General features: G+C 35.1%; 2 protein-coding genes and 1 non-coding gene across 4 annotated transcripts; 2 read left to right on the forward strand and 1 right to left on the reverse strand.

Moving 5' to 3' along the window:
• The first annotated feature begins 1,727 nt into the window (after window positions 1-1,727).
• On the forward strand, window positions 1,728-2,993 carry LOC106372769. The gene is made up of 2 exons (XM_048766777.1): window positions 1,728-2,886; window positions 2,944-2,993. Exons 1-2 carry the CDS (start codon window positions 1,728-1,730, stop codon window positions 2,991-2,993), a joined length of 1,209 nt encoding a protein of 402 aa, XP_048622734.1.
• A 5,447-nt stretch (window positions 2,994-8,440) lies between these two features.
• On the reverse strand, window positions 8,441-8,547 carry LOC125592257. The gene has a single exon (XR_007328095.1). It is a non-coding gene; the product is annotated as a small nucleolar RNA R71 (small nucleolar RNA).
• Window positions 8,548-14,296: 5,749 nt separating this feature from the next.
• Window positions 14,297-19,542, forward strand: LOC106411649 (probable zinc transporter 10). Of its 2 annotated transcripts, XM_013852450.3 has the most exons (3): window positions 14,297-15,111; window positions 18,606-18,755; window positions 19,095-19,542. In XM_013852450.3, exons 1-3 carry the CDS (start codon window positions 14,494-14,496, stop codon window positions 19,398-19,400), a joined length of 1,074 nt encoding a protein of 357 aa, XP_013707904.2. In that variant the 5' UTR covers window positions 14,297-14,493; the 3' UTR covers window positions 19,401-19,542. The 2 variants fall into 2 exon arrangements, with proteins under 2 accessions (XP_013707904.2, XP_048621537.1); XM_048765580.1 differs by lacking the exon at window positions 18,606-18,755.
• The last annotated feature ends 6,416 nt before the right edge of the window (window positions 19,543-25,958 follow it).

Below are 25,958 nucleotides of genomic sequence, written 5' to 3' on the forward strand. Positions count from 1 at the left end.
AGATTTGGTCTGCAAACAAGCAAGACTGCCAGAACCCCCATGAGTACAACGACCAAACTGTCTAAAGATGAAGAAGGGATTAGTGTGGACGAAAAACTATATAGAGCTATGATTGGCAGCCTGTTGTACCTCACTGCAAGCCGACCAGACATCTGTCTCAGCGTGGGCATCTGTGCTCGATACCAGGCTTCGCCTAAAGAATCCCACATGAATGCTGTCAAACGAATCATCAAATACGTGAAAGGTACACTAGAGTTTGGTTTACATTATACATTTGAGACTAATGTGAATCTAGCAGGGTATTGCGACGCTGATTGGGCAGGATGTGTCGATGACAGAAGAAGCACTTCTGGAGGGTGTTTCTTCCTGGGAAACAACTTAGTGTCTTGGCACAGCAAAAAAACAGAACTGTGTATCACTCTCCACTGCTGAAGCTGAGTACATCGCTTTGGGGAGTTGTTGCACTCAACTACTCTGGATGAGGCAAATGCTGGTGGACTACGGGTACCTTTCTGACACTATGCTTGTTCATTGTGATAACATGAGTGCCATTAACCTAACTAAGAACTCAGTGCAGCACTCTCGTACTATGCATGTCGATCTCAGACACCACTTTGTAAGAGAACTGGTTGAGCAAAAATTGATAGTTATTGAACATGTATCATCTGAGAATCAGCTTGCAGATATCTTCACAAAACCGCTTGATTTCAACACCTTCCTGGGGCTCCGAAAGGCTCTGGGAATTGTAGATCTCTGAACAGAGCATCATGGGGTCAGCTGGGAAGGTCTGCATGTACAAAAATAAACACATATCGAGTCCACACCAAGAAAAACCCTGAGCGTACAAAATCAACTAGCTGAAAGACACATACCAGACCTGAGGAACACAGTGCTGACACATATCCCATGGAGAAAGACACTCTTCTCGGATCAGGATGTCACCGCATTTTCGTTCTGAGCTATGATCACTGTCTAGAGTGGATCAAGAAACACCTGAAAAAAAAAAAAAAAAAAACAAGGCCCAGTGTGATAGACACTCGTCCTGGAACAGGGTATCTCCATACTCGTGCTTCTGGAGCCGATCACTGTCTTGATTGGGCAGATATCTGAACGATGGCTCAGGGTGATGAACAATCGGTCTGGATCAGGGTGTTACCACACTCTCACCTGGTATCGATCACTGTTCTGTTTGGAACTGAAATGTGTCAGTAACTTAACCTTTGGAACAGTGTGTGTGACTCAAACGGTTGGAACTGATGTGTGACAGCTACTCAGCTGAGAAACAGCTACTCATTGGTGTATGCTCAGTATGATACTAAGAAGGCTTTGCTGGGGACTTGATGTGTGGTTAGATTTGTGCATGATTTTGAACTTCCGAGACTGGCTCATCGTGACAGACTCTATGTAAGTAATCCTGTACGTAAAACCCTTTAATCAGAACCTCAGGTCACCCATGTTCATGACCTATTAATGATTGCTCACCAGGTCTCTCACGAATGTGTCATGCAAAGAGAGTGTGTGACACACATAATGGGTAGTGTAACCCATCAAAAACCATGAATCATTAAGTCTAGCGTGCTCTTCACGATTTTGTCATTGCTTAATGGGCCATTTTATCTTGGGCCAAGTAATGTGTATTTGCAGTGTGGTAGGGTTTCTTCTTAGGTAAAGCGCGACCTCCCCCTCGAGTGTAACACACCAAGTCGGCGATCTCACACCTCCACAACATGCAACCGGTAAGGCGAAGCTCGCGACTAAATCGCAACACCAACTCAGCACACCTGTCTACACAGGTTCCTGAAACTGCCGCCTCCAGCCCTCGAAAAAACTCACGCAAATCCTCCCAACGCCGAATCAGATGCACTCCGCCTCCGGAGGACTCCGAACCCGAAGTGGAGTCTCTGTCCGAAGAGAACTCATCGGAAGAGGAGGAAGACATGCAGGAAGAGATTCTTCCCAAAGAAACGCGATATGTAAACAGTCGAACTGCGTTCCAGGGTTTGTATCAAGAAAAACCAGATCTACTGCGACCATCAAAGAAACCTCTGTCAGCCCGATTCATAACTCAAGGGGCTAGAGAAAGGTATGTCAGACTCAAACCGAGAAAGTTCATTCACCAGCAACGTCTCTCTCTCTCGGATAAGAACCTCCATGATGTCAAGAAGGTCGTTGCTGATGCCGGGCTACTCTATACGGTCTGTGACTCTGATTCATTCCAGCCGTCTATAGTTCGTGAATTTGTGGCCAATTTAGGGGATGCTGAACCGCGGGGAGATGGGGTTGCAGTCTACGTACGAGGATCGTTGATAGAATTCTCTCCGAGTCTGATCAACACAATCTACTGCATTCCGCGCTGTGAGGAAGACTCTAACTGGATGGATGAGAAACTTGATAAAGTCTGCACCCTCCTCTCTGGGAACAGAATCAAGCGTTGGGAAGACATGAGCTCGAAATACTTGACAGTCACAAATCAAGTGTTGTACAAACTAGTGTGCTCAAACTGGATCCCAACGATGAGCTACACAGCCATGAATGCTGAACGTCTCCGATTCATCTACATGCTTCACCTTCGGAAAGGATTTAACTTCGGGAAGGTCATCTACAACCAGATTATGAGAATGGCTGAGAACACCGAGACTGAAAAGAAAAGAAGGATCATCTTGCCCACCTTAATCCAGCAAGTCATCCTTATTCAGCGCAATGTACCTCCAGACAACAGTGATGAAGCGGAGTCAGACTTTCCTAAGCTGGTTGTCAAGGACAAGAAAGCCGGTCTTGGCTCTGGAGCGGATTCGAAGGAACCTGATCTCGAAGAAGACATTGACCAAGCGATCTCCTTCCTCAAAGGAATTCGCAGCAGGCTCAGGAGTAAGATGTCTTTGCGGGGTAAATGTGTTTTCAATCACTATCTAATGGTTTTTGTCTTAATGTGCATCTCTGCAGGGGGAGAATATCCAATCCAAAGGGAGGATGAAGACACAGAGAGTGGCTAAGCAGCAAGGATAAGCCAGTACAACGAAACATAGGCTTAGAACCTGTGTCATGTAATTTGTTCCATTTCATGTTTTCGGATTCTGTACCGTTCTATCTTTAGGATTGTAACTCATGACTTATGCTTTGATTCAGTCACTAATGATATCTATTCAGTAGCATTCTATGAGCTAGTGTTCCTGTGAATTCTTGGTTGGGCTCTGATATGTGCAGGATGCTGAGAGTGTCACATTCAGACAAAAAGGGGGAGAATGTTAGCTCCAAGTTGGAGCCGGTTCAATGTTGAGCAGAGCAAGTGCTACACGGTTGAACCGGTATGTGACATATCGCGTGACAAGTCGTTACAAGGTAATGACGTGGCAGATAACCATTACGAAGATATTGCTTCAGAGAGAAGCAATCAGAGATCCCGTATGTTGGAGAGATATCAGGAAGATTAGATATCTTAGGGAAGAGTATATATAAAGGTAACTAGGCAGGGTGTCTAGGTTATACTTTTGGAAGAACTGTTTCTAAGTGCTCTGAGGTTTGTTCAGCAGCACACGTTAGGTTTGCAAACGGTGAAGCTTTCATCATTAGTGCACTGGGTAGATTAAGAATTGGTCCGTCACAAGTCAGGTTAGACGTTGTATCATTCGGATTAGACTAAGTCCTGTTGGATTGTCTAAAATATTCTTAATAAAACAAGTTTGTGTTTGGAAAACCTTGAGAGTTCTTTACTTTAGTTATCCTAGATCTTTCATTCGCGTCTTGACACCACCATCACGACCGATCCACGCCGCAGTGAACCTAATGTCACCGGAAGTGCATCCCATTTCACCGGAGACGCAGCCATGTTATTGGAGATTAATCGTTACCATTGGAGCCCATTGACATTGTCTCTTTGTGGTTACATATCAAAGCCATACAAAGAAGAACGTGAGCAAAGTTGCACCTTATGAGTTTAAGATGTTTCTTGCACCACAAGCATGTCATTTGATGATGAACCCTTCATGTTTCTCGTGCAGGAAACAATCTTTTCATGTCATGAAAATCTAGTCGTGTTAAATGAGGCATATCCGTTTCCGAGATTACCCTGACTCATTTCCAAATTAGATAAAGGTGAGGGCGTGATTCGTGGCAACTTAGTAATTTGTATTTTTGTCATAGTTGGTTTGTTCGGATGAAGACTATGTGTTAGAGTAATTTATGTGTTCTTAGGATTATTGCGTGTTAGTTTCTGTGTGATGATGATATGTTTAAATTGATATGTTTATGTGAATGAACGTAGAATTGATCTTGAATTGAATTGGTATGTTAAGTAGAAAACGTAATAGAAATGGATTAAGGATGAGATTAATTAAGGAAAAATCAAGAATAAAAAATTGAACTTAAATAAGGAAAATACATGACTAAACAATGAAATTAAATAAGGAAAGTATGTTTTGGCTTTTGGCCGTGCATGTTGGCTTCGGCCGTTATAGACCTTCGGGTCGCGGGTTGGTTTTGGCCGCAGGTTGGCTTAGTGTCGTGTATGTTGGCTTCGGCGGCAGGTTAGCTATGGGCCGTAATGGACCGACGGGTCACATGTACAGCTACAGCCGCAGGTTTGGCTATGGCCGCAAGTTTGGCTACGGCCGCAGGTTTTGCTACGGGTGTAAGTTGATAGACTTTCGGGTCGAAATGTTAGGAAATGCTAAAGTAAAGGAATGATAGAATCGGATGCTAGGTTGTTAGTTTGAATGCAAGAAAATAGATATGTAATAGTAAGATTGCTAAGTAAGGAGGTTGAACGAACGTGATTGCTAGGTTGTTAGAATGGAACGTGGAATTTGATTGCTTGATTATTATTGAGTTGCATGTGGGATGTTTTGAGAGTCCATACAGAGTAATTTTGTATAATCATGCCTCTTTTTGCGATGCATGTAAGGTTGATTGTGTGGATTAGAGCGCGAGGGTATAAACATCATCGGGAAAGGGTGTTTTGAATTTGGGTAATGTTTGTGAGTTGATAAAGATATTTTTCTTTAGATTAAAAGATGTTCAGTATTTAGTCTCGTATTTTATCTATAAAGTGGCAGTATTTCTTTGTTTTACCGTTAAAATTTGATTCGATTTTTATTTAGAATTTTCAATGTGTTTTTCAAATATTTTCGGGTTAGGGTGTTTCACGAACGCTTAGCCGACGAACCCTCATGAGCAGGCATCCGGTGGAAAGAAACCCGCAAGGACCCAGGGCGCCGAGCATATCGGTCAGAGAAGAAGAGGACCAGAGAGCAAAGGTTAAACCGAGAATAGAGGGATGGAGGTGCCTCTGGCGTCGTCCAACCGGACGCCGGAGCTAAAGCATGTGAAGCGGGGGTTTTTTGTCGTAAAGAGAGGAAGAAGAGATTTCTGTTCAATACTGATGAGGCTAGAACGAAAAAGGGGGATTATTTGTGATTTTGTTATCGCCTCAGAAGTCTTGATGATACCGACACAAAATAAGATCCAATTCACGAGTAAAAGCGTCAACTATAAACTATGGAATTTGTTGGTTCCTCAAATTCCATTATTTATATTTTAATTGATCTAAAAACTGCTTAAGCAACTCGAAGAGAGGTTCATCGATAGACTCCACCTTTTTTTAGAGGTTAGTTTGAGCACTTTCATAGGTCCGAGATATGTCATATTAATTAAAAAAAAATGCTTAAATTGCTTTGGACTCAACCATGTGTTTTTTTCTTCTTCTGAGAATTAGCTTAGTGATGTGGTTGTTGTAACCAACTTGTATGTTGGTAGCTACTCTTAATCAATCTAATGATTCGTCTTGGCTGATAATTGATTCAAATTAGCCCATATTGCAGCATCATACAAAACTCTGAAAAGCAACAACCTTTCCATATACAAAATGAGTCGACTTTTCCTTAAATTATTAATTAAAATCTTCAAAGCAACAAACTTTCCATAAAAATGTAAATTGTGATGTGCATCTAAAGGTTCCGAAACATAGATCGTTTTGATAAATTCTTAGGTTCATCCCCTAAGTCAACCTAAAGGTTTAACCAACCAATAAAATTTAGTTATTTTAGTTTTTAGATAAAAATTTGTGAAATTATATTATGTTTTTAAAATAAAAAAATAAATAGTGATTACCATAAAAAGATTTTTAATATTGTTAAACCTGTTAGTAAAATATTAAACCCTAAACCTTAAATCCTAAACGCTAAACCCTGAATCATTGGGCAAATCCTAAATCCTTAATCCTAAACTCTTAATCAAACTCTAAACCCTTAATCCTAAACTTTAATACTAAACCCTAAACTCTAAATTCTAAACATTAAAATTTAAACCATAAACCCTGAACTCTTGGGAAAATCCTAAATCTAGACCCTTAATCCTAAACCCTAAACCCTTAATCCTAAATTCTAAGGGTTTAGGGTTTAAGATTAAGGGTTTAGAGTTTGGTTTAGGGTTTAGATTTTGGTTTAGTGATATCTTGCATATTCACATTGCTTTATCCATTTATTCATGTGCATTTTCATCATATAGATTAGGATTTAGCCATGTCTAGGTTGCATTTTGCATACATATGTCTCTATTAGGTATTGGAGTACCACATGGAGTTCCTGGAGATATTTGGGTACATTTGGAGCTCAAGGGAGATGATTAGAGTGATCTTTGGACGAGCACTGCCTGGAGCGACTTCCCGGAGCGACTACATGAAGTCGCTGTGACACATATCTCGGAGCGACTTGCCAGAGCGACGTTTCAAGGTCGCTCGCGTTTCCATGGCGAGACGACACCCAACGAGGTCCGGAGCGACGTCTTCAGAGCGACACAGTCAGGTCGCTCGCGAAGAAACGACCCGGGAGCGACCTCTCGCCGCGACGTGCCGAGGTCGCTCCGCATCTATTTGTTTGGCGAATTCATGATTTCTCAAAGGTCTTTTGGTCATTTCATTATGCACGTTTTTACCTCTGAAAACCTATGTTTTTAAGGACCTTTGTAAGCCACCAGATATAATCTCTTTTCGAGAAAAGAACGAGTAAAAAACCTCTTTTGATTCAGATTTCATTGCTTTCATCTTGTGTTCTTGTTGATTTATTATCTATTTCTCTACATGGTTAATCTGAAATCCAATATGGGTTTAAGAGGAATCATGGAGATTAGTGAGTAATCACCTTTTGAATTCATGGGTTAGGGAGATTAAGGGTGATTAGGTTAGTTCTAGGATGTTTTAGTGTAGATCATTCTTGTTCCTTGCTAGTAGAGTATTCCTAATGCATCTTCTGAGTTGGCCACTCAAAAGTTGATCAATAGGCATTTCCCACCCGAAAGGTGTTTGATGAAATGCCTGAGACAACTCTCCTAGGATTTTAGTATATTTTGCCAAAGACATTTGTTGTTAAAGGTGCTAATATAGCTAATAGACTTGTTAGTAATGATTACTTTCATATTATTCAACCAAAGACATTTGATGTTTGAGATATGTTAGCAAATGAGCATTTATCTAGACATAGAGCTTGCTTAGAATTGTGTCTAGGCTTAAGGTTGATAGTTTGATTGATCATTTGCCATTCTTAGTTCGATACTTGATCACCCAAGGTCTAATCCCTATGCCCATGAGTTCCCTTTTCCCTTAGTCAAGAAAGTATCATTCTGTAATTGCTTTCTAGTATTAGTAGTAACTTAAAACCCATCTAAATCATTGGTTGCACTTAGATTAAGTGAGTACTTGCATTCTCGGTGCTTTGATATCCCTCAGAACTGGTTCGACAATCACTATACTACAACATTTGTCTTAGGAGCTTGAAAACTCCTAACATCAAATTGGCGCCGTTGCCAAATTCTGAGTAGATTTGAACATTGAGATTTAGTCATTTGCTTGAGACTAAGTCATTTTAATTTTGTTTTGTTACTGATTCTTCTTCTTCACCTACATTTAAGTTTCAGGTGTATGAACTTGAGGAGCAGGGGTCCATCAAACCTAGTTCCAATAGTAGCAGACATCAGAGCTTTAGAGAGGGAGTGTACTAGAGCTAGAAGAGAAGAAGAACACCAAGCACACTTGGATATTGATATGGCAGATCCACCGCAAGGGGCAGAACACCAACCACGGGCAGCTCGACCCATTGGTGCTTATGACCGGCCCAACATTCATGGTCATAGACTGGGAATCCGAGCACCGGCTGTGGCAGCCAACAACTTTGAGGTCAAGTCAGGACTCCTCAACGTGATCGAGAACAACAAGTATCATGGCTTGGCTCTAGAGGACCCATTTGATCACTTGGATAGGTTCGACAGCTACTGTGGGTTGTCAAAAACCAATGGTGTGTCTGAGGATGCCTTGAAGCTGAAGTTATTCCCTTTCTCTTTGGGGGATAAGGCACGTCAGTGGGAGAAGTCTCTACCCAGCGACTCTATCACTACTTGGGATGAGTGCAAGAGAGCATTCTTGGAGAAATTCTTCTCATCCTCAAGAACTGCTAAGCTGAGAAATGAGATCTCAAGTTTCCAACAGAAGAACTTAGAAGGCTTCAGTGAAGCCTGGGAGAGATTCAAGGGCTACCAATCTCAATGCCCACACCATGGTTTCTCTAAGGAGAGCTTGCGGAGCACATTCTACCGTGGTGCTCTTCCTAAGTACAGGGTCAGACTGGATACAGCTAGCAATGGGTTCTTCTTGGGGAGAACTGAGGAAGATGCAGAGGAGCTGGTTGACAACATGGTAAAGAGTGATGCAGTCTACAGTGGACACCACGACAGAAGCAGTCGAACAGATGATAAGCAGGCGAGGAAGGAGTTGAAAGCTCTACAGGATAAGATAGACATCCTCCTTGCTGATAAAGCCACACAAGAGCAGCTGCACTTTGTTGGTAACCCAAGCCAAGAGACACCACCTGTTGTCCATGAGGTTGAAGGTTTGGAAGGTCAGGAAGAGCTGTGTTTCATCAACAACAATGGTAGCTGGTACAAAAAAGAGCCCAACTTTCAGTACAACAACTACCAACAGAAATCCTATCCCAACAACCAACAGAGTGGTTATCCGCCTCGAAACAACCAGCAAGGCAGCTATCAACCTCAGCAAAACCCCTCATCTGGTTCCTCTGCTCCTCAAGAGAGCAGCACTGACACCCTGCTGAAACAAATCTTGGAGTCTCAGACTAGAAGTGAGAAGCATGTTGGTTATGAGTTAAAGAACCTTCATTCCAAGATTGATGGGAGCTACAATGAGCTCAACAACAAATTCTCACATCTTGCTTCTACAGTCAAGAATTTAGAGAATCAGTTTGCTTCCATGAACACTCACCAGACTCGCCAGCAAGGATCTCTACCTGGAAAATCTGACCAAAACCCCAAGGAGGCCAAAGCTATCACCCTTAGGAGTGGTAAGCAGTTACCTCCTACAACCCTCACCAGGGATACTGAAAAACTAGGTGAAGAGGTGGCCATCAACTTAGATGATGAAGTGGTGATTGCTGATGAGAAAATCAATGATAAAATCTTGGAGAAGATTGTGGAAGCCAAGGGTAAAGGAAAGGTTGGGGAAGTGAAGAAAACAGTGAAAGATGGTGAAGTTCTTGCTCCAGCAAGTGAGAATTCTTTTGTTCATCCTCCCTATGAACCCAAACTACCATTCCCTGGTAGATTCAAGAGGCAGCTGCTAGAGAAGTACAAGGCTTTGTTTGAGAAGCAAATGAGTGAAGCTCAGGTTGCAATGCCCATCATCGATGCTTTCATGTTGATTCCTCAATACAACAAGTTCCTGAAAGATGTTGTAGCTGCAAAGAAGAAGGAAATGGAAAGCATGATGATTCTTACCCATGAGTGCAGTGTCATCATCCAAAGGCTTGATGTTCCAGAGAAGTTAGAGGATCCAAGATGCTTTACACTACCTTGTGCTCTTGGACCTATGGTATTTGAGAAATGTCTCTGCGATTTGGGAGCCAGTGTCAGCGTGATGCCTTTGTCTGTTGCAAAGAAGCTTGGATTCACTCAGTACAAGAAGTGTAAACTCTCTCTGGTGTTAGCTGATCGTTCAGTGAAGTACCCTGTGGGCATCTTAGAGGACCTACCTATGAAGATTGGAAGGTATGAGATACCTACAGATTTTGTGGTGCTTGAGATGGGTGAGGAGGCTCAGGACCCATTGATTCTTGGAAGGCCATTCTTAGCTACAGCAGGAGTAATTGTTAAGGTGAAAGAGGGAACGATTGATCTCCATTTGGGTAAAGGGCATGTTCTCCACTTTGACATCAAGGAGAAAATGAAGAAACCAACTGTGTTCGGGCAAGCCTTCTACATTGAAGAGATGGGCACTCTTGCTGATGAGCACCTTGAAGAGTTACCACCTAAGGACGACGAGGAGGGAGCATCTCCCTCTACTCATTCTCCATAGAAGGTAAACTCCCTCTACTTTCCCTTCTATATACCATTTCGTTTTTGCATATTAGTTTTCTCTTTTTGGGTATCTCTCTCTCCTTGACAACACAGAGACTATGTCATTTAAGTTTGGGGGAGGTACCAAGTATTTGATCACGTTTGCTTTGATGATTTTGAGTCTCATGCATTGCATTATACATATATATTTGCATAAAAAAAAATTTCATTTAGTTTGCATGGCATTTCTAGGATAGTCTAGAGCATATAGGTTGCATTTACTTGCATTGGGAGCAATGATTTGAAATGCCTTGTAAAGAACATTACTTTGCACCTGAGTAGCTTATGCACCTCTCAAAAACACTTGTATGCTTCGAGCCTTGAAGACTCTTCTTGAAACTTGTTGATTGCTGAAACTCAGTCTTTGAAGCCAACTACAACCTTATTTGAACTGAACGAACTTAATGCTTCTTGCTCATGGTCCCTTGTGTACTGAGTCATGGCTATACACACTTGAGTTGTCACATCCTTTATGCCAATCTTATTTTGACAAACTCTAGTGGTAGACCACTCCCAAAACATTTCCCTTCTTTTAAGCTTTCATTATTTGATGAGTGAGGCCTTTTTCGGAAAGCCTTACATGTGCATAATGTTGAGAGTATCGGGAACGACAATGCTTGGTCTTCATTCTTGCTAGATTAGGCACTCTATTGTCTAGCTATAGGTGGGGGTGAGTGTGGTGACTATGGTTTGGAAGCATGAAAATTTCAAAAGAAAAGAATAGACTCTTTGTGTTTAAATGGATAATCTTATTGGAATTAATAGATAAACGTCTAGCTCGAGTTTATGAAAAGTTTTGGCCCCCGAAAAAAAAATATATATAAAAAAAAAAAAAAAAAAAAAAAAGGGGCTAGCAAAGTTGTTTAGAGCTAAGATTTGTTTAGAAGTTGAGAAAATCCTTTATAGATTTCAAAGAAAAAGAGGTTTATGTGCAAAGTATTCTTGGGATCTTTTGGTGAGAGATGGGAGTTGAGTTTGACATTGGGAAGTGATTGTGTAACCTGTATGTTTGGGAAAAGGGTAGAACAATGGAGATTGAGCATTGTATGCATGAGTTGGTCCCTTTCTTAGATATATTATGTGCAATGTCAAGACTAATTGTTTTGAGAGTAAAGCACTTTAAAAGATCATGGATTTTGAACCTCTTGACCCACTTGAATAAAAGCCTTCCCTTACTCAACCAAATGATTTGGACCAATTGACCATTTGCAAGAATTCACTTGATGCTATGCTTAATGAACTTGAGAGTTGGCTGATTTGCATGTGTGAATGCATGATGATGAGTGTAGGGATGAAAAGAGTTGAGATAGGCCTAGAGAAGCTAGAGTATAATAAGAGAGGGTGTACTAATGCTGAATGTAAATGTTGATTTGAGTGCTTTGTGTGTTTCTTTTGGCTATGAGCTCCCACCTTCAAACCTCTCTCCCTATGAGTTCTAGAAAGTTCACTTGAGGACAAGTCAAAGAATAAGTTTGGGGGAGTTGATATCTTGCATATTCACATTGCTTTATCCATTTATTCATGTGCATTTTCATCATATAGATTAGGATTTAGCCATGTCTAGGTTGCATTTTGCATACATATGTCTCTATTAGGTATTGGAGTACCACATGGAGTTCCTGGAGACATTTGGGTACATTTGGGGCTCAAGGGAGATGATTAGAGTGATCTTTGGACGAGCACTGCCTGGAGCGACTTCCCGGAGCGACTACATGAAGTCGCTGTGACACATATCTCGGAGCGACTTGCCAGAGAGACGTTTCAAGGTCGCTCGCGTTTCCATGGCGAGACGACACCCAACGAGGTCCGGAGCGACGTCTTCAGAGCGACACAGCCAGGTCACTCGCGAGGAGACGACCCGGGAACGACGTCTTCAGAGCAACACAGCCAGGTCGCTCGCGAAGAAACGACCCGGGAGCGACCTCTCGCAGCGACGTGCCGAGGTCGCTCCGCATCTATTTGTTTGGCGAATTCATGATTTCTCAAGGGCCTTTTGGTCATTTCATTATGCACGTTTTTACTTCTGAAAACCTATGTTTTTAAGGACCTTTGTAAGCCACCAGAGATAATCTCTTTTTGAGAAAAGAACGAGTAAAAAACCTCTTTTGATTCAGATTTCATTGCTTTCATCTTGTGTTCTTGTTGATTTCTTATCTATTTCTCTACATGGTTAATCTGAAATCCAATATGGGTTTAAGAGGAATCATGGAGATTAGTGAGTAATCACCTTTTGAATTCATGGGTTAGGGAGATTAAGGGTGATTAGGTTAGTTCTAGGATGTTTTAGTGTAGATCATTCTTGTTCCTTGCTAGTAGAGTATTCCTAATGCATCTTCTGAGTTGGCCACTCAAAAGTTGATCAATAGGTATTTCCCACCCGAAAGGTGTTTGATGAAATACCTGAGACAACTCTCCTAGGCTTTTAGTATACTTTGCCAAAGACATTTGTTGTTAAAGGTGCTAAGATAGCCAATAGACTTGTTAGTAATGATTGCTTTCATATTATTCAACCAAAGACATTTGATGTTTGAGATATGTTAGCAAATGAGCATTTATCTAGATATAGAGCTTGCTTAGAATTGTGTCTAGGCTTAAGGTTGATAGTTTGATTGATCATTTGCCATCCTTAGTTCGATACTTGATCACCCAAGGTCTAATCCCTATGCCCATGAGTTCTCTTTTCCCTTAGTCAAGAAAGTATCATTCTGTAATTGTTTTCTAGTATTAGTAGTAATTTAAAACTCATCTAAATCATTGGTTGCACTTAGATTAAATGAGTACTTGCATTCTCGGTGCTTTGATATCCCTCAGAACTGGTTCGACAATCACTATATTACAACATTTATCTTACGACCTTGAAAACTCCTAACATCATTTAGGGTTTAGGATTTATCTAAGGGTTTAGGGTTTAGGGTTTAAAGTTTAGTATTTTGCTAACTAGTTTAATAATATTTTTAAAAAATTGATAATTACTATTATTTTTTATTTATTTTAAAAACATAATATAAGTTCACAAATTCTTATTATTTGGTTTCTTTTTTTAAAAGATATTAAATCTAAAATAATTAAATCTTATTGGTTGGGTGAACCTTTAAATTCACCTTGGGTGAACCTAAGAATTTCTCTAATCTTGATTGAATTATTCTTGGGTTCACCCCCTAGGTGAACCTAGAGGTTCACCAACCAATAGGATTATGTTATTTCAAATTTGATATCTTTTATAAAAGGAAATAAAATATTGTCAAGTTATATTATATTTTCAAAGTAAAAAGATAAAAAAAATAAAAAATAAAAATAGTAGTAATTACAAAAAAAAAAAATTTAACGTCGTCAAGAAAAAACTAAACCTTAAATCCTAATCCCTAAACCCTAAACCCTAAATCCGAAACCCTAAACCCTTGGGTAAACTCTAAACCCTTGGATAAATCATAAACTCTAAATCAAAAACACTAAACACTAAAACACTCAAGGGTTTAGGATTTTAGTGTTTAGTGTTTTTGATTTAGAGTTTATGATTTATCCAATGGTTTAGGGTTTACCCAAGGGTTTAGGGTTTACCCAAGGGTTTAGGGTTTCAGATTTAGGGTTTAGGGATTAGGATTTAGGGTTTAGTGTTTTGCTGACAACGCTAAAAATATTTTAGGAATTTTTTTTTTTTTGTAACTACTATTTTTTTTTTACTTTTTTATTTTAAAAACATAATATAACTTGATAATATTTTGTTTCCTTTTTTAAAAGATATCGAATTTGAAATAATGAAATCCTATTGGTTGGTGAACCTAGAGGTTCACCCTAGGGGGTGAACCCAAGAATAACTCATCTTGATTTATGTGGATCCGACTTTTAAATATTACAAGTTGTTATGTACTTCCGGTAGTTAGATATACTTTTAAAAATCGAAAAATCATTAATCCAATCCTAAATTCTTCTTATTTACAAATATCGACAGTTGATCATTTCAACATCAACAATAATTCATTAACCAAACATGTCGACGTTAATTAGTACGAAATACCGACACTTATTTTGACTTCTCTTTTATAAGACAAAACACAATCTAGTATTCTAAACTCAATAACCTCCACACAAACAACGAGAAAGATGATGCCTAAAGCTAATGTAATCTTCTCTTCCACCATTACCATCTTCCTCCTCCTCTCCATCTCCCATTTCCCTGGAGCTCTTTCTCAATCCGATAAAGAGTGCACACCCGAGTATGACAACACATGTACGGACAAAAACAAAGCATTTAATCTCAAACTCGTAGCAGTCTTTACAATTCTCATCACAAGTCTTATCGGCGTTTGCCTCCCGTTGTTCGCTCGTTCAGTTTCTGCTTTCCAACCAGAGAGATCTCTCTTTCTCATCGTCAAATCGTTCGCCTCGGGCATCATACTCGCCACTGGTTTCATACATGTTCTACCTGATTCCTTCGAAATGCTCTCTTCTCATTGTCTTAACGATAACCCCTGGCACAAGTTTCCATTCACAGGTTTTGTCGCCTTGATTTCGGCAGTGTTCACACTCATGGTTGACTCTATTACCACTAGCCTCATCAGTAAGTCCGGTAAGAGGGACCCAAGTGCTGATGTGGCATCCGCCGGGAGTCCTGACGAGGAGATGGGGCATGTGTCTCATTATGGTCATGGTCTTCACCATAGCAACGGGAAAGAACTTGGTTCTAATTTACAGCTTCTTCGATATCGTGTTATTGCCATCGTTAAGTATACTTTTACCCTCATTTTTTTTTTAATTTACAAAAATATAACACTCTTAATTTGAATCCATCAGATACTTTTATGAAACTAAAAGTGTCTAAACGGCTATAACTATACAATCGTCCATGTCACAAAAATATCGTTCGACAAATAGAAGATAACTAGTTAATGTTTTAAACAAAACGAATAACCATTTCAAAATTTTCAAGACAATTTCTTGATTTTCTTTCCATTTCTTTGTATGTGTAATTTTCATTCTATTTCGTAATGATTTCCATATTGATTATTAAGTCACTAAATAAAAAATTTATTAATTATTACATCAATAAATAAAGTAGTATACTGCATAAAATTAAGAATATTAATTACCCAAGTCATACTATTGTACTTGAGATAGATAATTAGGTTTATTTTTTATGTTATGAGTTCTACATAAACTATAAAATGAAGTAATATAAAAAAATATTTAAAATAAAAGTATTAACTGATTTTATATGTCTTTAAATCACAAACAAATGGAACTTTTACATCAACATTAATAGAATAAAAAGAGAAATTGCTTGAAATACCATAAATTGGATAACACTTTCAAAAATGCATTCAATCAAAAATTTCCTAACATTTGAGTTTAGGATTTAGTTATTATTGTTTAGGATTTAGTATTTAGGGGATGGGGTTGGATTTATAAACTTTTATACATAATTTTTAAACATTTATAAATAATTTAGGAGGGTTGGTTTAGTTTTTTCATCAAAAATTTAGAATATTTATGAAAATAGTCATCATTTTAAGATAAACTTAGAAAGTGGTATCAAAATTATTGTAAAATTAAAATTTCCCCAAATAAAAATGGCATATGAATAAAGACATAAAAGTGTACTATAGTAAATATCATCATCATTCTTTTCTAGTTCGTTTATTAATTATATATATATATATAGCTTTGTGATCAATTCACACAAAATTGAAGAGAAATTGCTTAAAATACTATAAGTTGGCTACTAGTTCTCAAAATGTCTTCAATCAATAATATTATAACATTTAGATTTAGGGCAGGGAAAATTTCACTTTTACCTTCCTTTTGGTACCATTATTTATGTTTACATTTTTTACAGGGGCATTTTTAAAAATACCTAAGTATGAAGATTTTCATTAAGGAGGAAAAATACACTCCTATCTTTGCTTTATAGATATGTAAATATAAATAATTATTAAAATATTTTTTTATAAATTTTTAAACTATACGTTCTTAAATTCAAATTTTTCATAATTTTTTTTCGAATTTTCTATTTCCAAGTTTTCCTTTTCAGATTTTCTTTTTGAAATTAAAAAATTCATTTCAAAAATTTATTTAAATTTTCTATCTAAACACTAAAGCTTTGATTGGTGACCACCAGATAAATGAAAAAAAAATAATAAAATGAAAAATAAATTTTTATTTGAGAAATTGAAAAAATAAAAAATAGAAAATTTTATTCATTTTGTTCCTCATCAGAATTGCAGAGGAAAACTTTTTTTTTATAAATTCATTCATTCGTGAGGAATTTAGTGGAAAAGAGCGGGACATAAGTCTAGATTAATTAAACGTAGGATTATAAGTATCTATTTACCTCTTTAAAAGCAAAGATAAATATGGTTAAAGTAAACATCAAAATGTGATACTAAGAATGTGGTAGTTTGTTAATTATTTTTTAAGATATAGTGATTATTGTTTAAGGTTTAATACACTGTTATAGTGGTATATTGGTGTTTGAAGGATTCCTATATATTCCGGTTTATCAGCAAAATATGTATTTGCATTACCCAGAAAATACCGATGAACCTGTCGAATATATAACTATTATTTAATTCACTTAAATATCTTAAATCTATCTACGAAATTGTGTATTCGAATAACGAGTGTATAATTTGGTTTTCAGTTTGTTTTATTTTTTTCGTACAATATAGAAACCGAAATATATTTGGTCCTTTTTCATAAGGTTTTGGTTTCGGTACTTCTATTTGTATGTAATCTTTTATTTAAAAATATTTTATTATTTTATTTTGAATAGCTTATACCGGTAGTCTTGTTTACATATATTTAGCTACATAAGATATTAATAGGCTTGATTAAAAATATATTAATAAGCTTACTTTTGGAAGAATTCTAATTTACCACAAATTTGATAAAGTTTATAAACTCAACTCCATCCCTAAATACCAAATCTTAAACAATAATAATTAAACCTTAAATCTAACTGTTAACATATTTTTGATTGAATGTATTTTTGGAAAGTTATATCCAATTGTGGTATTCCAATTTCTCCTTACTTAGAGTTATTCTTGGGTTCACCCCGTAGGAAAGGTTCACCCGCCAATAGGATTTCATTATTTCAAATTCGATGGGGTTGATTGGTAACTGCTGTGATTTTATTTTTTGACTGTAGAAATATTGCTGTGGTTTTTATTGCTTTGGCTTTAGATTTTTAATTTTTAAAAGTCTTTAAATATGGGCTGTAGGTTTTTGTCTCTGCAGAGAAATTGTAAAGACATAATTTCAAAGAAGTGCTGTGGATTTTATAAAAAGGCTGTGAACTTAAAAAAAAATAGAAATCAAGATTGGTGTAGATTTAGTGCTCTAGAAAGAAATGAGGCTGTAGAGAGCACTCACAGCCACTACCAATCACACCCGATATATTTTAAAAAAAGGAAACAAAATATTATCAAGTTATATTATGTTTTTAAAATAAAAAAAAAAGTAAAAAAAAATAGCAGTTACAGAAAAAAAATTAATTTTTTTTTTTAATGTCGTCAGCAAAACACTAAACCCTAAACCCTAAATCCTAAACCCTAAATCCTAAACCCTAAACCCTTGGGTAAACCTAAACCCTTGGGTAAACCCTAAACCCTTGGGTAAACTCTAAACCATGGGGTAAACTCTAAACCCTTGGATAAATCCTAAACTCTAAATAAAAACACTAAACCCTAAAACTCTAAACCCTAAATCCTAAACCCTAAACCCTTGAGTGTTTTAGTGTTTAGTGATTTTGATTTAGAGTTTAAGATTTATCCTAGAGTTTAAGATTTATCCTAGAGTTTAGGGTTTACCCAAGGGTTTAGGGTTTAGGATTTAAGGTTTAGAGATTAGGATTTAATGTTTTGCTGACGACGTTAAAAATATTTTTTTTTTATAATTACTACTATTTTTTATTTATTTATTTTTACTTTTTAATTTTAAAAAGATAATATAATTTGACAATATTTTGTTTCCTTTTTTAAAAGATATCGAATATAAAATAACACAATCTTATTGGTTGGTAAACCTTTAGATTCACCCTAGGGGATGAACCCAAGAATAAGTCCCTTACTTTTCTCGTGCTTGCGTTTTAAATCCCTTTCATTTTTCCTCTTTCTAGTTAAAAACAAATAAGTTTAATTTTACCCCAAAAAAAAAGAAGAAGTTTAACCGAATAGGAGACCTTAATTTGAAGGCGGAGAAATGAATAAATGGAACAGGTATTGGAGCTAGGGATAGTGGTGCACTCGATAGTGATAGGACTATCAGTAGGAGCCACTAACAATACTTGCACCATCAAAGGCCTCATAGCTGCTCTTTGCTTCCACCAAATGTTTGAAGGCATGGGTCTCGGCGGCTGCATCCTCCAGGTTAATCCTTCCCTTTCAATTAATTAGCTTGGTCCGATGTAGTCAATTCCCCCTCTGGTCATCTCTACACTCTGGCTACTCCAAAGTTTTTGCTTCTTGAATAAATTTACTCATGCAATCATGTGATGTAATGTAATCCCGGGAATAAGTTAGTAATCCACTGATTTTATGAGCATTGGAGATAAATGTGAGTATAGAATACGCCAATAACAAGAGAAAGAGAAAAAAGTTATAAAAACTTTTATTGTTGAAATCAACTGTCTAATAATAAATAAAATACATAACTATATTAATGAATTATGTGATGCATCATGATGAAAAACTTTAGAACACGCGCAGGCCGAGTACGGGTGGGCCAAAAAGGCGGTGATGGCCTTCTTTTTTTCAGTCACAACACCTTTCGGGGTGGTTCTAGGAATGGCCTTATCTAAAACGTACAAAGAGAATGGCCCTGACTCGCTCATAACGGTTGGTCTGCTCAACGCTTCTTCTAGTGGACTACTCATCTACATGGCTTTAGTTGATCTACTGGCCGCAGATTTTATGGGTCAGAAGATGCAACGGAGCATCAAGCTTCAGTTGAAGTCATACGCCGCCGTTTTGCTTGGTGCGGGTGGCATGGCTGTTCTAGCTAAGTGGACTTGATGATGTGCCCTTGGTACATTATCGAGTGCCGTCCTGTAAATGTGAGGGTTAGAATCCCCAAAAATGTGGACCATTAATAAATATGTTTGTAAAATTTAAAATGATTTGGAAATTTAAAGGACTCCGATTTGTTATCTTTAAACATATTTTTTAGCAGGATAATTGTGAATAAAAAGTTGATAAATAGATATATTACTAGGTGATACTCGCGCCTTAGGCACGGGGTGGATGGATTAAAAGAGATTATAATCTTAAATCTATAGATACGAAAAAGATAAAAATCATAGTCACAAATTTTACATGTTAATCTACTGAAAGATTGAACGATATTGTGCATATTTATATAAGGTAAACTTCAATCTTTTTTAAAACTTGTGTTATTGATTAGGTGTAGTTGAAATATAGTTTGTGGAAGCAAAACTATGATATTGAAGCTCAGATTTATATAAAATTAGCTATGAATTTAAGATAAACGAAAGATAAGTAATATAATTATTGCTTTCATAATATAAGATATGAATATAAGATAAAGCCAAATATAGGCTATAGAATAATAAAATATGAAAGGGACGAATTATAAGAAAAAAAAAACTGTAGGTATGATACAGTTTCAATGCTAGTTAACAAACTTGTAGGCTGTGATGTTGATAGTAATCAATAATAGGATTTAGTCTCAAGAAGAATGGTAACCAACCAACCAATATTCATACGCCATAATTAAATCGTAATAATCTCTAATTTGTAGTTGTTAATTTAAAATAATGGAAAACAATATAATTAATAAATCAACATATAGGAAAAATAATAACAATGAGATTTGATCGTATAATTAACCAGATCGAATAGAATCAAGATTGAATAATTACGTGTTGATTCCTTAAATATATATTTTTGGTGCTTAAGTTAAGGGATTGCATGGAAAATATTAAATCTAGGCGTACAATCCGTGAAGAGATCGTACCAGTTATAGCTCTGGAATCAAATCATTTAGACGATCCTTGATTAATGTTTATACGATAGATGCAAACTTAGGATAAACCTAAACCGAATGTGACATTATCATCGGACCAAGATTTGATATTGGACCAAGAGTTGATAATAATATCTTGATTGTGAAATTATGATTTTTTATACTAAAATCGGGTTTTGTAAGAGTTGATAATGGTACTTCAAAAAGTGGTTTTGATTTAAAATGTTACAAAAAAACATAGAAATTATATATTTGAGTGGTCAAATATGAAGATCATGTATTTGAGTGGTCATTATATTATATATTTGAGTGGTCATTATATGAACACTATATATATTAATATGTCTTATATGTTTGAGTGCTTAAATATACACTATATATTTGATTAAAAGTATATGTGAGTGTTCATTACATTAACACTATATATGTTTGAGTGGTCAAATAGAATAGTCCTCGTGAATAAGACACATGTCGCATGAAAGTATGCAGTACATATTAGATATAATAACAAAGAGTAGTAATCATCGCATGAGTGAGTGTATTATACAAATACGCACATATATAATAGAACTTACTTACTCTAATACTATGTAGTACACATAAATACGCACAAAGAGTAATAATCATCCGAAATAAGCATATAATACTTTGTTAGTTTAAATGAGTAATGACATTGCTTGTAAATCTTTCAGGCAAAGGAGAGTTTTTTAATAAAAGTTGTGCGAAGGGTTCTCATGGTGACACCTAAGTAATGACTTTATTGTTAATCACACATGAATGCAAGGTTAATTTGTAAGAATGCTCCTCAAATAATAAAAAGGGGATTTTGGGCTGGAAGCTCAGACTTCTGATGTTTGGTGTTAGAGCCGGCTCTGACCTTGCTTTTAATCTCTTGAAGATATATAGCTTGTGAGATAAATCTAGAAAAAAAATCTAATCCAGTTCAATTGTTGAATGTGTTTCTTCAATTATTTGTTAACTCTATACTTAAATTATGCAAAAAGAAATAAATATGAAATCTCTCCGGTGAGGAAATCAGAAATGATTGACAAACTAAGCTAAAAACACTCGATCAGCATATATATTCCCATTTAGTGGATATTTTAATTGTACATCCTTTCCTAGGTTGACAGCATGGTCTTTTAGCTAGTATGTAGTAGTACTGTATTATGACTATGGAAGATGCTTTCTAATCTGACTAAAGTTTTTAATAATTTTTGAAGATTAATTAAATGAAATAATGCAAAGGATGCGTAACAGCGTAAGTGGTAAAAATGCTAAGGTGACAAGATCTCCAGGCGACGACTTACGAACGAGGGAAACCACCAATGATTGTTTTCCCGAGAATGGGTGCCACTGGATTCATAGCCAGTACACTGCAGAACGTTCCAACAACTCTCAAGAAGTGCCTTCTCCGCAGCTATAATGGGTGCTCTGTTTAATTCTGGACAGATGTTGATGCTGTATAAGGCAGATCCAAGAAAAGGTAGGATTTGTGTCTCAGTTTTTTTTTTTTATTATTGTTATACTGACAAATATGGTTATATGCAGTTAGTTTTTGCCGTTATACCTAAGACTCTTTTTTATCAAGATATATTTCAAATATTTTTGGTGTTTTAAGTATTGCTAAATTATTTTAAATAATTATTTTGACTATTTGTATATATTTTCAAGTATTTTGGACAATATAAAAATATCTTATCTATTTTAGATATTTTTTGGATATTAAATCAAAAGATAATTAATATATTTAAGTATATAAATCTGATATGAATATATTCGGGTATCCGAAATATTTTTGCTAGGATCGGATTCGGTTCCGGTTCTCTAGATATCCAAATTTCATATAAACTATTTTTAATTCAAATAAACTATCTATTTATTTTGCTTTTTTCTATCTCAATTTTGATAGAGCCAATTTCATATAAACTATCATTAATTCAAATACACTACATGGACAATTAAATCCAAGTCAAAATAAACCTTAATAAAAATGATGTTGGTCAACTATGCTGAGTCAAACGCCATATGTGTAGTTTATGCCGAATCAGTTGCCACATAATCATATAGTTATTTTTCAAACATTACCCAAAAAACTAAAAACATTACTCAAATCTGAGATATTTAAAAATTCGAGAAAACTTAAAATTATAATCCAAAAATAAAACCAAAAACCCAAAATATAACTCTGAGAAACTATAAATACCTAAAATTTCAAAATATATTTGAAAATCCAAAAAAATCAATATACCAAAAATACCCAAAATACCAAAAATACCAAAATATTTTTGAATACTCGAAAACAATTAAAATATTTAGTACCAAAAATATACTGAAACACACAAAATATACCCAAAAATTCTTGACAAACTATAAAAACCCAACATCCCAAAATATAGACAAAACCCAAAATATATCTACAAATCCAAGAAACAAAAACAATTATGATACACAAAAATATAAAATAATATCTAAAAATTCTTAGGGTGCATGATTCGACCTCACATATGGCTATTTTACCCAATCAAATACCTGAATAATCTGAAAATATATGCACTAGTATTATTTTTAGATATCACAATATATTTTAAAATTTCTTGTTTTTATTTTCTTGGGCTTTCTTGTATATTTTGGGGTTTGGGTAGAGGTGTCAAAATGGGTAAACCAATCCAAACCAAGTCATATCTAAATGGTTTTAAGCTTACATGAGTAATGGATTAAACGAACTCATTTGACTAATGATTTGGTTCAGTCCATAACTCATTTAAGTTAATGAGGGGTTAAAAATAAAAATACTGCGTAGGCTTCGGAAAAACACAGTTTTATAATTATGGTGGAAATTATAATTTTGCTATTTGGCGGGAAAAAATAATTTACGATTTTGGCGGAAAAAAAAACTTTGTAGTTATTGCGGGAAAACTCAATTTTACAGTTTTGGCAAGGAAACAAAATTTTACGATTTTGGTAAGAAAACACAATTTTGCGGTTTTGTAAGGAAAACTTGATTTTACGGTTATGGCAGAAAACATGATTTTACGGTTTTGGAAGGAATACACAATTTTGGTTTTGGTGGAAAAATATTATTTTACGATTTTTTAGGAAAAATTCAGTTTTACGGTTATGGCGAAAAATTCGATTTTACAGTTTTGGCAGAAAATTTATTTTACAGTTATGATGGGAAAAACATGATTCTCCGGTTTGGCGGGAAAATTTGATCTTATGGTTTTGGTGAAAAACTTGATTTTGCGGTTTTGGCTGGAAACACACAATTTTTTTTATTTTGAAAAGAGAACATGATTTTGGCGGTTTTTGCGGGAAACTCGTTTTTACGGTGATGGTGGAAAAACTCGATTTTACGATTTTGGCAAAAAAAACTCGATTTTACGGCTTGGGCACAATTTTGTGGTTTTAGCGAAAAACTCGATTTTGAAGTCGAAAAACTGGATTCTATAGTTTTGGCGGAAAAAACACAATTTTGTGTTTTTAGCAGAAAATATGATTTTTTTTTGTTTTGGTGGGAAAACATGATATTGCGGTTTTGATGGAAATTTTTTTACTTTACTCTTTTGGTAAAAAAACACGATTTTACCGTTTGGCGAGAAAATGATATTTTGTGGTTTTATGAAAAAAATCAATTTTCAATTTTGGTAGAAAAACTTGATTTTATGATTTTGGAGAAAAATATGATTAAATTTGGCTTATTTAAAAACGACATATAATATTAATATATATATGAGAAATATAATGTTGACAAAAATAATTTGAGAAATTGGGGTAGATTTAGTTTACTAAAATTGATTTAGATATATGAGAAAATAAATAAAACTTGGTGTAGTAAAACTAGTTAAAATTTTGATTCATTTATTTCTGTCTATATTTCATTTAAGTTTATGTTTGTTATAATTCTTATTGGGAAAATTGCATAAAAAACTATGATGTTGACAAAAGTTTACACTTTAAACCTTGGAGTTCAACCGCTAACACTTTAAACACTGAAACTTGTTTCAATAACTTATTAAACATCGAAACTAACTTACTTGTTGCACACGTCAAAATTGTGACCGGTTACTGTTCATTAGCAGGAAAACCGGTGACGTGGCGGTTTACTTTTTAAAAAATAATTTTTAATAATTTTAATTATTAAAAACAAATAAAATAAAATATAAATTCAATTTAAATTCTTAAAATAGATATATATTCAGAAAAAATCAGGAAAATAAAATAAAATTCAAAAATAATAATAGGAAAAAAAATTAAATTTATAAATTCAAAATATTATAATAAAATTTTATAAAAATCGATAAAAATTAGGAAAAAATAGGAAACTTTAAATAAAATATGAAAAAATAGAAAATTCAAAAGTTCAAATATTAAAATTAAAATTAAAATGAAAATACTTTATAAAAAGTCAAAATAAAAAAAAATTATTTTTTTTAAATTCAAAAATTTAATAGTCAACAAAATGTTTTAAAATCCTAAAATATCTCGTAATAGCTTTTTAGAGTGATATGATTAAATTTACCACCATCACCTCATGTCGAACCCGAACCGAAAATTTTCAAATGCCTTGTTGGGTCCAAATCTCTAGGATCCGAAGGATCCAAAACTGATAATTAATAAAGATAAAAAAAAACAAAATGTATAAATTCAAAAACTAATAATAAAAACAAAAATAAATTGTTAAAATCGATTAAAAATTAAGAAAAAAATATGGAAAAATAAAACCATGTGGCAAAAATTGGCAAAAACCATGAAGTTAGCAAAAGTTTATATTTTTAAGTGCCGTGTTGACTCCAAATCTCTAGGATTCGAACCCGGACACCCAAACGCTCAAATGCCTACCTAACAAACAAAGAGGTTCGGTTTCAAGTACTTTTCATTTCCAATTTTTTATTTTTTTCCAGATTTTCATAAATTTCCTATTTTTCCTATTTTTATCAATTTATACAATTTATTATTTTCATTTTTTTGAATTTTTTGAATGATTTTTCTTACTTTTAGTCGATTTTTACAATTTTTTTATTTTTTGTTATAAATTTTGAATTTATAACTTTTTATTTTTGAATTTTATTTTATTTTTCTTGTTTTTTTTCTGAATTTGTATCAATTTTTAGAATTTATATTTTATTTTATTTATTTTTATTAATTAAAATAATTAAAAATTATTTTTTTTAAAGTAAACCGACACATCACCGGTTTTACCTGCTAATGAACAGTAACCGGTCACAATTTTGACGTGTGCTACAAGTAAGTTAGTTTTGATGTTTAATACGTTATTGAAAATAGTTTTAGTGTTTAAAGTGTTAGCAGTTGAACTCCAAGGTTTAAAGTGCAAACTTTTGTCAACTTCATGGTTTTTTATACAATTTTCCCAATTTTTATTGGTTTACTAGTGGATAACTCATTATCCATTAAGATTCATGGTTTGGGTTGGGTTGGATTAACCTATTAATTTTTATCCATTTTGACAATTTTAGGTTTGGGTATATTTTGGTATTTAATATATTTAAATTTTCTGGTTATTCTGATATTTTCTTGGGTATTTATAGATTTTTCGGATGAGTATATTTTTGAGTTTTCAGGTATTT

This window comes from Brassica napus, chromosome C8 (assembly GCF_020379485.1).
Source record: "Brassica napus cultivar Da-Ae chromosome C8, Da-Ae, whole genome shotgun sequence".
Taxonomy (NCBI): domain Eukaryota; kingdom Viridiplantae; phylum Streptophyta; class Magnoliopsida; order Brassicales; family Brassicaceae; genus Brassica; species Brassica napus.

Excerpts from the sequence above, each read along its gene's own strand:
- LOC106372769 (XM_048766777.1), top strand. The coding sequence starts at position 1,728 with ATGCAACCGGTAAGGCGAAGCTCGCGACTAAATCGCAACACCAACTCA. Across the intron at positions 2,887-2,943 it reads GAGTAAGATGTCTTTGCGGG|GGGGAGAATATCCAATCCAA; the intron begins GTAAATGTGTTT and ends GCATCTCTGCAG.
- LOC106411649 (XM_013852450.3), top strand. The coding sequence starts at position 14,494 with ATGATGCCTAAAGCTAATGTAATCTTCTCTTCCACCATTACCATCTTC. Across the intron at positions 15,112-18,605 it reads GATATCGTGTTATTGCCATC|GTATTGGAGCTAGGGATAGT; the intron begins GTTAAGTATACT and ends TAAATGGAACAG. Across the intron at positions 18,756-19,094 it reads TCGGCGGCTGCATCCTCCAG|GCCGAGTACGGGTGGGCCAA; the intron begins GTTAATCCTTCC and ends GAACACGCGCAG.